The 13,248-nt window shown below is 41.8% G+C and overlaps 1 protein-coding gene across 4 annotated transcripts; it reads left to right on the top strand.

Annotated features, from left to right (window-relative positions):
- The first annotated feature begins 3,088 nt into the window (after window positions 1–3,088).
- Window positions 3,089–12,822, top strand: LOC308115141 (WD repeat-containing protein 48). Of its 4 annotated transcripts, none has more exons than XR_013935669.1 (19): window positions 3,089–3,162; window positions 3,839–3,979; window positions 5,703–5,781; window positions 5,919–6,131; window positions 6,212–6,300; window positions 6,484–6,585; window positions 6,667–6,891; window positions 7,214–7,288; window positions 7,595–7,697; window positions 7,786–7,883; window positions 8,275–8,382; window positions 8,509–8,605; window positions 8,696–8,791; window positions 8,983–9,088; window positions 9,447–9,534; window positions 10,654–10,730; window positions 11,420–11,612; window positions 11,888–12,231; window positions 12,649–12,822. XR_013935669.1 is itself a non-coding variant. In XM_080472509.1 (18 exons), the coding sequence occupies exons 1-18, from the start codon at window positions 3,115–3,117 to the stop codon at window positions 11,981–11,983; spliced, it is 2,034 nt and encodes a 677-aa protein (XP_080328635.1). In that variant the 5' UTR covers window positions 3,089–3,114; the 3' UTR covers window positions 11,984–12,822. The 4 variants fall into 4 exon arrangements, 2 of the variants coding, with proteins under 2 accessions (XP_080328635.1, XP_080328636.1); XR_013935670.1 differs by having other exon boundaries at window positions 3,104–3,162; window positions 5,706–5,781; XM_080472509.1 differs by having other exon boundaries at window positions 11,888–12,822.
- The last annotated feature ends 426 nt before the right edge of the window (window positions 12,823–13,248 follow it).

Genomic DNA, 13,248 nt, shown 5'->3' with positions numbered 1-13,248 from the left:
CTGTTTACATTCATCAAGGGACAATCTGATAGAGGAGATTAGTTTAAATATTCTGAAGACCTGAACAACAACCAATGCGCAGAGATAGAAGCCAGGCTCTGATATTCTTTATCCTTCATCTGAATATCCACCGGGTACACAAATATATAGGCCACAGCTTGGGGAGATTGAATCGTCGTCATACTGACAGTTTTTCACTTTTTCAGTTTTTTGCAAATGTAGGCAGCCGATCAAAGGTGGTAAGTGTACTATATAAAACATGGATCATTATCCCTGAACAAAAATGTGTTCTTTTGTTGTTGTTTTTTTTTTTGCCAGCCAATTTTCCTAAGTCTATAGTGACTTTTACACGATTATTTACTCCTAAATCTCCTCTTGGTGTTTTTCTGCACTAATTCTATATTTCTACTATAACTAGTGCAAATCAATTTCGTTATCCCAAAAGCGAGACTCAAATCATCTAAAACTATTTAGAAGAGAAATAAAGTCATGAGTTCTAATCTGAAGAAATTATGTGAGTCATTAGAAAGTGATTTAATACGTCGCTGTTCAGAATTCCTCTATGTTGCTTTCTTTAATTCTAATTTCTAATTATACAACAAACATCTAGTGATAAATAAGGAATGTATGGCTTAAAAAAGTTTGGTAGGGAGCAAAAGTGCTTGCTGAAAGTCAGTGGACATACTGTTCTGACTGGGTCATGTTATGTGTCAGGGCTTCACACTGTGATCCTAGGTGCCCAGGCTGAACTGATGACCTACTTCTTTAGTTGAAACCTTTCAATGTAATTGCAGCAGATAGCTTAAATGCCTAGGTTACAGGAGATATAGACGTACAACATCAAACAGTGGACGGTTAAGTTAATAAACTGATGAGAAACATCCAAATCATGGGCTCTGTTTCAAGGAATTTCCACAATCATTCAAAGGTCACTTCAATGCCAACAGCAAGGAAACCATAGAACCAATGACGTGTTGCTTCACTGACAGAAAACTAGGGAGATTGGAGAGATGTGAGGTGGTTTTGAATGAGCAATGCATCACACATCACATTTGAGGTTCAATTAGGACCCCCCAAAAAAATCAAGTGTAAATGCTAAATCTTTTCATCTAAAGTCTTTCTTTCAAAACGATGAAACTTTTTAACGTATCTCCATACTGCAATACAAACATCTGCAGTCATCCAGTACAGAAAGTCTAAATAGTCAATCAGAAGAAGAAGAAGAAGAAGAAGAAGAAGAAGAAGAAGAAGAAGAAGAAGAAGAAGAAGAAGAAGAAGAAGAAGTAGAAGAAGAAGAAGAAGAAGAAGAAGAAGAAGAAAAGTCCTTACATACTTACATAGGAAACTTTGAGGTTTACAGCATCATTTCCACAAGTAGGTTTTTCAGGTTTTAGAAGAATCAGCAGCCAAACCTTTCGATCAAAATCCATGTCTTCTTTTTAAGGGTCTCTTTGCTTTTGTCGTCGTGAGGACAAACGAGAGGAAAACAGCAGACAAAAGTGTCGCCAAAATCCAAAGTTTATCGCTCAAAAGTGACGTCTCAGCAAACGCTGGGGGTCTGGACAGTTTGAAGTCAGCCACAGGTGCATTGAACCGCTTTTCCTCTGGCCTTCCATCAGTGAGACGGACCTTCCGTGCAGTTCATCCCACGCAGGAGAGATCCTGAGCCGCTGCGCTTTCCTCCATTTGTCCTTGAGCAAAAGAGCATGAGGGAGGGAGGATGAGGATGGGTGCTGGGGCACCACAGAGGATTACCTCGCCTGCAGAGAGACGCACGGAGAGCACGCAGCATCACGCTCTGCAAAATGTGCAGGGACAGTGAGAAGACGCGAGGACTTTGTTTTCCCCAAAATCACAGTGTGAAGTGCTGCAATAATCACATCATGTCAACAGTGAGCTTTCACTGTGGGATCTAAGTTTTCCCAAAGTATTTACCGAAGTGTCTTTTATTTAACGTACAGATTGTAGTTTAGAACCCAGATCACTGAATCAGCAGTGAGAAAATTTGATTTCCTCAAAGTCAACGAAGTGGGAAAAACTCACTTCCCACAACATCAGGCCGTCCGAACAGTTTTACCGTGTGTCTCCATTTGGATTGAGGGAAGTTATGTTTCACTTAAAAAAATAGATACATAAATAAATAAATAAATATTCCAAGAACTCCAAAACCCACTTGTGTCTGATGGACTGCGCCCCCTAGTGGCAATCACATCTCAGGCGCAATATGAACCGTATTATGAAGGGAAAAAACAATACTTAATAACTGAAGAGGAAAAACTACAAAGAAAGAAAGAAAGAAAGAAAGCAAGAAAAAAAAAGAAAAATTCACAAATACGTATATCAATACAGAAATGTGTATGTATGTATGTATGTATGTATGTATGTATGTATGTATGTATGTATGTATGAATGTATGAATGGATGGATGGATGGATGGATGGATGGATGGATGGATTGATTGATTTTTATATTTGACATTTATTAAATTTCTTTACTTGTAATAATGTAATGTGTAATCCTTCAAATAGACTTAATGACATTATGGCAACAATGAATGGATTGATTGTGACGTACGCGCCATTCTGATCCAAATAAATTAAATTGAATTAAATCGAATTGGAGATTTTAATAAGATACATATATTTAAAAATAAACTAAAAACCTAGTCATAGACTGATCAGACAGGATTTATTGCAGCTTTGTGTCTTCAGTTGTGTATCTGGCTCATTTTGCATCTGTTTGGAGACGTTTCGTCTCATTGTAGTCATTGGACATATTTTTTGTAGCTTTGTATCTCCAGCTACTTCATATAAATATTTTGCATTGTTTTCTAAACATCAGTATTCTTTATAGTTTCTAACATCATGGTGAAATTCCTGTTGGGATCTTTTTCCTTCCCCACCCTTGAATCTGTTTGGGGAATAACTTTGCCTTACTGTTATGCTCATAGTTGTTCTTTTCCAAACTAAGCTCTGCCTCGTATTCAAGTTTCTTGGGAATGAGAACCTTAAAGTGGATAAGAGTGTAACACTACATTACCCATGAAGCTCACGCCCATATGTTTTGGATTCTTTCCGGAAGTAGCATCACATGAAGTGACTGTCAACATGCAAGATGGCCACGCATCACAGGCAAAATGCTGCTGGGCGGAGGAAAGTACAGGTAAATCCAAAGAGTTGCAATGTCACCAAGTGCGCGAAAACTGCAGGTTAAACTCTCCGGCTGAAGGAGGACTTCGCGAATCCGCGTTAGGGGGGGAAAGCATCTTGAAAAGCCAGAGCTGCTCCTCTGTGTGATGACTCAAGCCGGCTAACCGAGCTAGCTTAGCTTCCGTGAGCTCTGAGCGCTCCTCCGCTAACGATTGGCTCCCAATGACAACGACTACATGCTTTTCGAAACAAATGATACATACGCGCATGAGAAATACATTTAAGGATCAATGTCCGTGTTGCCGGCTCATGCCAGAAGCTCGCTGTGTTGCCGTCAGTTTGATGGTGTCACGGTGTTAACGGTAGCCTAGCTACACTGAGTCCGGTCTCCGTCTAATTCCTGGTGAAACGTACGTGCCTTACCGGCTGTGTCGTGCTGCTACCACATGGATGTCCTTTTCAAATACGACTCTGTCCATTTGTAAAACTACAACGTTTCACAAGCGTGACTATTATATTAGCCATGCTTTTAGTTCAACTCTGCGTTTTGACAGTTAACTGATTGAATACGCGGCAGTGGCGTGTAGTGAACATGGGGGGGTGTGTGTATGTGCGGTGCGCGCGCTGTGGACCGAGCAGATGTGATGTGGATAGAAGCATCTGACATGCTTCCTTCCTCTGTGTTTCAGGTTTCGTATGTCATTAGAGATGAGGTGGAGAAATACAATCGAAACGGGGTGAACGCGCTCCAGCTCGATCCCGCTCTGAACCGGCTCTTCACAGCCGGGAGGGACTCCATCATCCGGATATGGAGCGTCTACCAGCACAAAGTACAGCTTCCGTTTACTCTCATCTCATCTCCTCTTTAGGCATCACTCATGACTTCATATTGTACTCATCATACAGCTATGAACGTGACATACAATGTGAAATGGAGTGGTCACAGTGGTAGAAATAGATGTTTAAGGTCAAATCACTCAGACAACTCACCTGACTGTAAACGCAATGTTTGTTAAGGTGTTATACATATGCAAGAATCCTCGATTCCATATCCAGATCATTAGTCACACAATATATATTGCCTTCTTTGTTTAAGATCCATACCACAGACTGCTGATGGGCCCCTACTGGTGGTGCATTGAGTTTGTTCTTGACCATAGTTGAAATGTTTGTGAGAAATGCCTCCAGTTTAAAAACTAGCCCAGTCTACAGAGCAAATATCAATTTTTATATTCTCATTACTATTTTTTTTTTTTAAATATAAAAAAGTTGTGTTTTACGCTGTTTATGTCTTGTGTCTTGCTGGTTGCCATGACTCCTCCTCCCATTAGTAACGCGAATACAGCTGCATAAATGCATCACACATGCTTGAGCTCAGGATTGTCATGTCAGAGGCTGCCGTGTATTCAGATGATAGCTGGGGTCACGTACATACTCTGGTTTGCTTTTTGACAGCTCCCATTCAATAGAAATATCTTTTAATCCTTTGTCTTCCAACATAAGAAGACAATTACCCTTGCACGTTTGGCTTTGGTTTCAATATTTGGTAAAGTGTCAGTCTCAATGGTACGAGCTATGGTTATACTTGCCATCAGATCAGAAAGGAGATTGATGATCTTGCACATCACCAGTCGAAAGCCCTTTCAAAGGGAGCAGCCAAATAGAAAATATGTAGGCCAGTAATAATATAATAAATACAATAATGAAAGCAAAATGTTTTGCTTGCACAAGAAATTAATCCAGAATATTGACTGAATCAGCAGGCCTTTCCAGAATACAACAAATGTGTGCTGGCTTTGAAATGATCAGGTCTGCTGTCATGACTGGCCAATAAAAGCAAGCTTTCATGCATGAAGCTGTATACACACCCTGAGGAAATGTTCATGTTTGATGTCAGTGTCTTCTACAAACCTCTCCACGATCACCTATTCTTGGGAAAGGGGTGCTATGGGATGGCTATGTTGCTATTGGAGCAACATAAATAAAGTTGAATTGGACCATTACTGGATTAATTACTGGACCATTACTAATTGCGAGATTTGAGTTTCTCTACAACCTGGTGGTAGCAAATCTGTACAAATTCCAGAATCCTTCACTACACATTTCCTCATCACTAGTTGAAGTGAACTATATAATTGTCAGGTTTATCGGTTATTTCCATTGTTACTATGTGATGGGGGTTTGTTGGTTGTCTATTAGGGATTTCCATAGATATTAAACTAATGCAAAACAGCCCAGATTCGCATGAATAAAATTAAACATGTACAAAGAAAACTACTGATATTTAGATCATGTTGAGTAAATGAACCATCCAATGTGCACCTGATTTTCTCCATGTTGATAAAGTATCTTGATCACAGAGTGGGAGGGGAGGGTTTGTGATTTCTTCCTGGGCAGAATCAGAAACTGTGCTAGTAGGGTGACATGTTTAAATGTGAATGTGTAAGATATTTTCTCCAAATTGCGCAATAGCACTTTCTATTATATGGCCATGTAGGAAGTACACATGTCCCTTGTAACTATTTTAAAAATGTGTCTTTTCTATCATTGTAGCAGGATCCCTACATTGCATCTATGGAGCATCACACAGACTGGGTTAATGACATAGTTCTCTGCTGCAATGGCAAAACTTGTGAGTTTCTACTGCTGGCAGTTTTTTGTTTTTTTAAATATATATATATATATATATATTCTGAATATAGCTGTGGCACTTTTCTACCTTTTTGTTTGTACGTTCTGCTCTTCTGACTGACACACTTCTGTTTTTAGTGATATCTGCCTCATCAGATACAACAGTTAAAGTATGGAACGCGCATAAAGGATTTTGTATGTCGACGTTACGAACACACAAAGACTACGTGAAAGCTCTGGCTTACGCCAAGGACAAGGAGCTAGTAGCATCAGCGGGCCTGGATCGACAGATCTTTCTTTGGGATGTGAACACACTAACAGCACTCACTGCTTCCAACAACACTGTCACCAGTAAGTGGACATTTTGACATCGACCATGACTGATATGGTTCTCTGCACGTTATTCTTATCACAGTTTTATCTCCCTACAGCCTCGTCACTCAGCGGGAACAAGGACTCGATCTATAGTCTGGCCATGAATCAAATGGGCACAGTCATTGTTTCGGGATCCACAGAAAAGGTTTGGGTTTTTATGATTATGCTAAAATCAAACATCTGTCATGTTGAAACGCTTAATTCAGTGTAGTAATATTATTGGGTGTTTTGTCTTTGTGTCAAGATTATATGCTGTTTGAATGTTTCTGAAATCACACTTTAAACATTTACTGAACCACTCTGTTTGTTTACCTTTTTCCCCATTCAGGTTCTTAGAGTGTGGGATCCTCGAACATGTGCAAAGCTGATGAAGCTCAAAGGCCACACAGACAATGTCAAGTCATTGCTGCTAAATCGGGATGGCACTCAGGTGAGCACGGACTCCTACTCTATGAAAACTGTCAAAAACAAGGGATTTTAGAAGTCTAAATCTGCCACTCCTTTGTCACAGTGTCTATCAGGCAGCTCAGACGGGACCATCCGCCTGTGGTCACTCGGCCAGCAGAGGTGCATCGCCACCTACCGGGTGCACGACGAGGGGGTGTGGGCGCTGCAGGTCAACGAGGCCTTCACACACGTGTATTCTGGTGGCAGAGATAAAAAGATCTACTGCACCGACCTGCGTAACCCCGACATCCGCGTGCTCATCTGTGAGGAGAAGGCCCCGGTGCTCAAAGTAAGAAGCCAGGAGGTTTTAAACTGAAGCCAAATCTTCTTTTTCACTAAACAATAAAGGATACAAGAGTGGGATGAAACAGGAGCATTGAGCACTGTCTCTAACAATTGACTCCTCCTGTTGAAAAGTTGATATTTAAGCTACTTTTACACTGAAAAACACTGTTGGTTGTTGTTGTTTTTTTCAGGGTTTTCTGTGATTTGTCAGCAGCATTTCTGTAAATTGTATTGCTGTGGATTGGTATTTGGGTGTGGTTTCCACATTTCCTTCACTTCCCATTAAGAGTCATTCAACCCGTTTGCCGTCTTTCTCTATTGCCCAGATGGAACTGGACAGATCTGCTGACCCGCCTCCAGCAATCTGGGTCTCCACCACCAAGTCATCTGTTAATAAATGGGTAAGCATGCGTGACGCCTCTGAGATCACCGGTTGACTATTGGCGTGATGAAGTGTAGATAAAGGTTTGTTCATGTAGCCATGCCTAATGCTATTCAGCTGTAATCCCTCCGCAGTTCTCATCGAATATCAAGCCAGCTTTGTGATTGTGTTGGTGATACACAAAAGATAATTGCATTACGTTAATCAGCGCTGTATCCGGCGCTGGCTGCAGGAAGGAAGAGATTAGCAAGATTGAAGGTGGTCAGTGATGATGATGCTTTGTGTCTGTGTGTGTGTGTGCGCGTGTGTGTGTATGTGTGTGCAGTCTCTAAAGGGAATGCACAACTTCAGATCATCGGGGGAGTATGACAACGATTGCAGCACCCCTCTGACCCCGCTCTGCACACAGCCAGAGCAAGTCATCAAGGGTACACTCTTACTTCCTTTCCGAGAGCAAAACGCTTTCTAGGTTGCTTTCGCTTCATATTCTGAGGTTAAAATCTCTTGTCTTCACAGGAGGGGCCAGTATTATACAGTGCCACATTCTTAATGACAAGAGACACATACTCACCAAAGATACCAATAACAACGTGGCTTTTTGGGACGTCCTGAAGGTAAACCACAACCCGGAGTTTTAACTGTTTCTAGTCCCTAAACGCCTCCAGCAGCTGGCAGCTTAGTCTCTTTTGATTGTCAAATGAGTGACTTGGATTGAAGCTGTAAAGCACTTATACAGCTCCCGTGGAAAGTGCAGACCATTTACAATATGACATGTCAGCAGAATCGTTTTGCTGATTCTTTACGGGGCTCAATATCCTGATGGAAGCAAAGACAAACATACAAACTGAATGAATCTTTACTCTCTCAGACATCTAGGACTGTTGGTCACCAAAATGAGTTGATGAATCACTTTCAAGTGAAAGAAGAAAAAGAAAGTATTGCATGAACACATTGTCACTGATATGTCTTTTAAGAAACATTTTGTGTTTTATTTCTTACCTCCAGGCTTGCAAAGGTGAGGATTTGGGTAAAGTGGAGTTCGATGAGGAGATTAAAAAGCGGTTCAAGATGGTCTATGTGCCAAATTGGTTTTCTGTAGATCTGAAAACTGGGGTAAGTGTCAAACCTACTTATACTGATTTATTTTTCTTTGGCAGTTTCTCTAATTTAGAAGTTCCTCTTTGGGGTTTTCTTCTCTCATCTGATGGTCATGCTCACTGCGCCTGGTTTTCCCACCAGATGCTCACCATTACTTTAGACGAGAGCGACTGCTTTGCAGCTTGGGTGTCTGCAAAGGACGCCGGCTTCTCCAGCTCCGACGGATCCGACCCAAAGTGTAGGATGTCACATTTTGTATGCAAATGAATATGAAATAACGGTGTGAAGACGGTGTGTCTCATCCTGACTGTTCCTTTTGTTTTTCAAGTGAACCTGGGTGGACTGTTGCTGCAGGCTCTACTGGAGTTCTGGCCCAGAACTCGCATCAACCCCATGGATGAGGAGGAGAGCGAGACGAACCACGGTGAGGACGTTCTCAACAGTTCTACCTCTGAGTGATCCTCATGAGATGTGATGATGCAAACATATGCAGGGATTGAGGAAGTTATTTATTTATTTTTTCCACTGCTCCACTTTGTGTCAATCAGGAGTTGGTCATATGCCTTGCTGCTTTCAGCGAGTAATTCATTCAACTTGTCTTATATATTCCCGCAGTGAACGGAGAGCAGGAGAACAGGGTCCAAAAAGGAAACGGATACTTCCAGGTGCCGCCACACACACCGGTCATCTTTGGAGAAGCAGGAGGACGGACTCTTTTTAGGTTTGCTCTCAATAATAAATGTCAGAAATGTTGATGACCTGAAGGTGTCATTGTTACTGTCATTAAGTTCTCTGCACATGTAAAAAAGAGGAGTAAGAATATTTACAAATATGTATATATATTTTTATTTTTTTTCACCCCAAATACAAAGCGAAGATAGTATTTTGACTCTATATTTTGTTGTTACGGGAGGTATGTGAGACTGAGACTGTAAAAACAACACTCATCTAAAGAAAACCGTTCTCACCCACCTGTACTGTAGAACTCCGAGGGTTCCTAGGTATGCTGTCATGTCCTTGTGATGAATGCAAACGGTGGTCTCGTGCCTTTTGTGATGATCTGCGTCTTTGTGCTGCAGGTTGCTATGTAGAGATTCAGGAGGCGAGACAGAATCCATGCTGCTGAACGAGACAGTCCCACAGTGGGTCATCGATATAACTGTAGATGTGAGTATTACCAAGTGTTGATGTGTTCGAGTGAGGCGACCTGTGACTTTCACCTGATCCGCTGTGAAGAAAAGCTGCCGAACAAGTTTGTTTTTCTCAAATGCAAATGTTAGTGTGTGAATTAGGGCTGGGCGATATATCGAATATACTCGATGTGTCGCGGCTGGTTCTCTGTGCGATATAGAAAATGATGATATGGTGAATATTCAAGTATCACGCTGTAGCTTTTAGCAGCAGGTTTTAAATTGCCGGCTGCAGCCAGCCGGCTCTCGGAGACAGAACCAGTGCACCTACAGACTCTCGTGAGAGCTACGTCATACACCTTAGCTTAGCAGAGTGCGAGCAGGTAGCAGAAGCCAAGGTGGCCAGCTCTGGTCGCCTCGAGGCAATACCTCCATCCGGCTTCGACCAAACGCTGCGGGCTACTTCGCCTGCCCGTCGCTCTCCCTCGCCACAGGTCGTCCTGGTGGCCGCCGGGCGCCCGCCCACAGGAGGACGGCCCAGCCTGTCCCCGCCATGTGCCCTCCAAGTACCCAGCCAACCGCCCACGGTCCAAAGTCTCCCGCGTCGTGGCGGGGGCCTCCTCCACCCTCCGCGGTCACCCACCATGTAGAGAAGACATGGTCCCAGTTAATCCGGATTTAGAAAGCACACTTGGCCCAAGATGTAATCTGCCTGGTCGCAAATATTTTGCAAAGAAATCTATACCTGCGTTGCATACTCATAGTGGAAGCTTTGGCAAGATTCACTTTGTTGTGATTCCAACCTTATTGCATCGAAGTTAAATAATAGCATATATTATAGAAGTGTGAACAAGCATGTTTTAATGTAGTTTTAATCGTAACACTAGTGTGGTTGCCTGCATCAAAAGTGTTGATTTCAGGCTTAAGCAAAATTTTGAGGTATATATGGTGATGTGACTTAAGAATATTGAGATATTGATAAAAGGCCATACCGCCCAGCCCCAGTGTGAATGCAGTGAATAAACTACAACCAAGGCAGTTTTAAAAATTAGGTCTCGGGTAGAAAAGATATTTGTTTTCTTCTTACCTGTTCACAACACACTCTTTTGCCATGATTTAATGTATTTATTGTTTTGTGCTTGTTCATCTTTTTCAGAAAAACATGCCCAAGTTCAACAAAATCCCATTCTACCTCCAGCCCCACTCTTCCTCTGGTGCAAAAACTCTAAAAAAGTAAGTTTTCATTTGTTTCACTCAGCAGATTGTATCTGTGTAAAACTGAGAAGGCTACCATTACGATTTTATTGATGCATTCATATCTTTACTTCGTTAGACTTTGTTTTTTAGAAAAATAAAAAGAGGTTATTATATTGGAATACGTCACGATTAACTAAATATAATCCTCCTTTCTTGGAGGACAAAGTGTCAGTCACCCACTTACTTAACCACATGTCTTAAAACACAAGCGGGAGGCTTTTATTTTGATTTGTTTGGGGCAGTTTCCTGTTACCAGACGTCACTTGCTTGCTCGAAGCACACGAGCTATCAGTGAGGCTCCATCCAGCGGATTAAAATATAATTCTCTAATGTTGATGCTTGTTGAACAGATGCATTAATGAGGTTACAGGCTTTGCAACCACTTAGGTTTATTGCATATCCCGACAGTAACTAATCATTATTATCTTCGTGTCTTATGGCTCACTTTTCATTTTTGCCACCAAACATCTGTGCACGAAATTTTTTCACTACAAAACTTAAATAAGCACAGACGACTAACCAAAGGAAGTTGGAGCTTAACGGTACTACAGTGGTCGAAATCCAACATTTTGGGGTCTGCTTATGAGGCGTTACCGTCCCAATGCTCAGGTATAAATGATGCAAAGTGGTTCAAGCTGCTTTTAATGCTCCGCTGTGCCGCGCAGGGACCGTCTCTCCGCCAGTGACATGCTCCAAGTGAGGAAGGTGATGGAGCACGTGTACGAGAAGATCATCAACCTGGACAACGAGTCGCAGACCACCAGCTCCTCGGCCAACGACAAGCCCGGGGAGCAGGAGAAGGAGGAGGACATGGCCATGCTAGCAGAAGAAAAGATCGAGCTCATGTGTCAAGACCAGGTGGGGGCGCGAACCTCAAAACATGGGAATCCTGGTCCTGGGGAGGTCACGCTGACGGATGCTTTTAATGTTTCCCTGCACCAACGCACCTGACTGTAACGACTGGTGTATTATCTGGCTTTCAGAGTAAATATCTATCAAGCTTGTAGTGTGCAGTGAGGACACGCAGGACAGAGGCCCCCCCAGGACCGGACTTCACATTATTACTACTGTGTGCGACTAACAGAACTGTGCTTTGACTTGCTGAACTTTCCTCATCTTTTCCTCCCGACCAGGTTCTGGATCCCAACATGGACCTGCGAACAGTTAAACATTTTATCTGGAAGAGCGGAGGGGACTTGACGCTTCACTATAGGCAGAAGTCCACGTGAAAGTCAGGATTTTTAAAAGCGGAACTTTTTTGTCATTTGCCAATCACCAACCACCTGACATGTAGTCCCTTAAACCCCCATTGTGTGGTCAAGAGTCGCAGTATCAATGAGAATCCAATAAAATTTGTGAGGAGGTGGCTCATGATGTATCATAGGGAACGGGCCAGAACAGGCCGGTGCAGCCAACAGACCCTCGGGAGATAAGTGGTCCATACTAGTTCTGTTTTTTTTTTGTTTGTTTTTTAGCAGCTTTAAAAAAAAAAAAAAAAAAGGACTTCAATGAGTTTCTTTTTTTTTTTTTTTTTTTCTTCTTTTTTTTTATAGATCTTTTGATGTTTTTCCTCCCTGATTGGCACATACTACATACTCAGTATATACTTGTGTGTGTGTGTGTGCGAGCGTGTGTGCGAGCGTGTGCGTTCACATGGATGTAGTAGACTGTCCTAGTACATTCCAGAAAACTCGTGCTACAGACACTGGCACCCGTCTCAGCAGTATCACAGGTTTAGGAGTACACTTGGTCATAATCCTTCCAGGCGTCCTCATCTCTTCCGTTTCCTCCATCTTAACTCAAACTTAACCTTGGCGTAGACATCTAATTACTGCGGAGCTTGAACCTCATTGCCACAAGCACCTGTGTTTGTCTTTTTTTTTTTTTTTTTTAGCTGTGCTGATATCAATGGAATGAATGTTCTTTTTTTTTTTTTGTAAATATATGTACAACATTTCTGATTTAAGTTACTTTTATTTTGTTTTGCAGCAGTTTTATTCTGTTCTTGTACAGTTTACTTAAAAAAAAAAAAAAAAAAAACAACAACCTCCAAGTTATTTTTTCCAAATCCCTGGACCTCACTTCATCATCGTGAAGGTAATGTGACTTGGATGGTAAAAAAAAATAACGGCATCTCTTGTATTCACTGCAAGCCAGAAATTGCAGTTGACTTATAAAAATGTTAGTCGTCGTCCAAGTCATTTTAGCGAATTGGGAAACTATGTACAAGACTTATATCTTTAACAGTAACTCATGCTTACATGCTCTGTGTTTGGCTCATGAGCAGTGACTTTGATGACAGTGAGGGCTGTTCCTAATGTATATTTCATTTAGATTTAATAGTTCAATGGAACATAAATATAACTTGAAGGGGACTCTCCTACGAGAGAACATATGAATTCAACCACTGTGGGAAATTCACCAAAGTGAAATAAACGCTTCTGATACCTGTTTTTCTCCTGGTATGTCACCAGGCTGAACGACGGGTCCTTTC

Source organism: Lipophrys pholis, assembly GCF_963383615.2.
Source record: "Lipophrys pholis genome assembly, chromosome: 1".
In the NCBI taxonomy this organism is placed as follows: Eukaryota; Metazoa; Chordata; class Actinopteri; order Blenniiformes; family Blenniidae; genus Lipophrys; species Lipophrys pholis.
Note: the sequence above shows the minus strand (reverse complement) of the source record. Positions and strands in the feature narration are given on the sequence as shown.

Excerpts from the sequence above, each read along its gene's own strand:
- LOC308115141 (XM_080472509.1), top strand. The coding sequence starts at position 3,115 with ATGGCCACGCATCACAGGCAAAATGCTGCTGGGCGGAGGAAAGTACAG. Across the intron at positions 5,782-5,918 it reads CTGCTGCAATGGCAAAACTT|TGATATCTGCCTCATCAGAT; the intron begins GTGAGTTTCTAC and ends TTCTGTTTTTAG. Across the intron at positions 9,535-10,653 it reads TCATCGATATAACTGTAGAT|AAAAACATGCCCAAGTTCAA; the intron begins GTGAGTATTACC and ends CATCTTTTTCAG.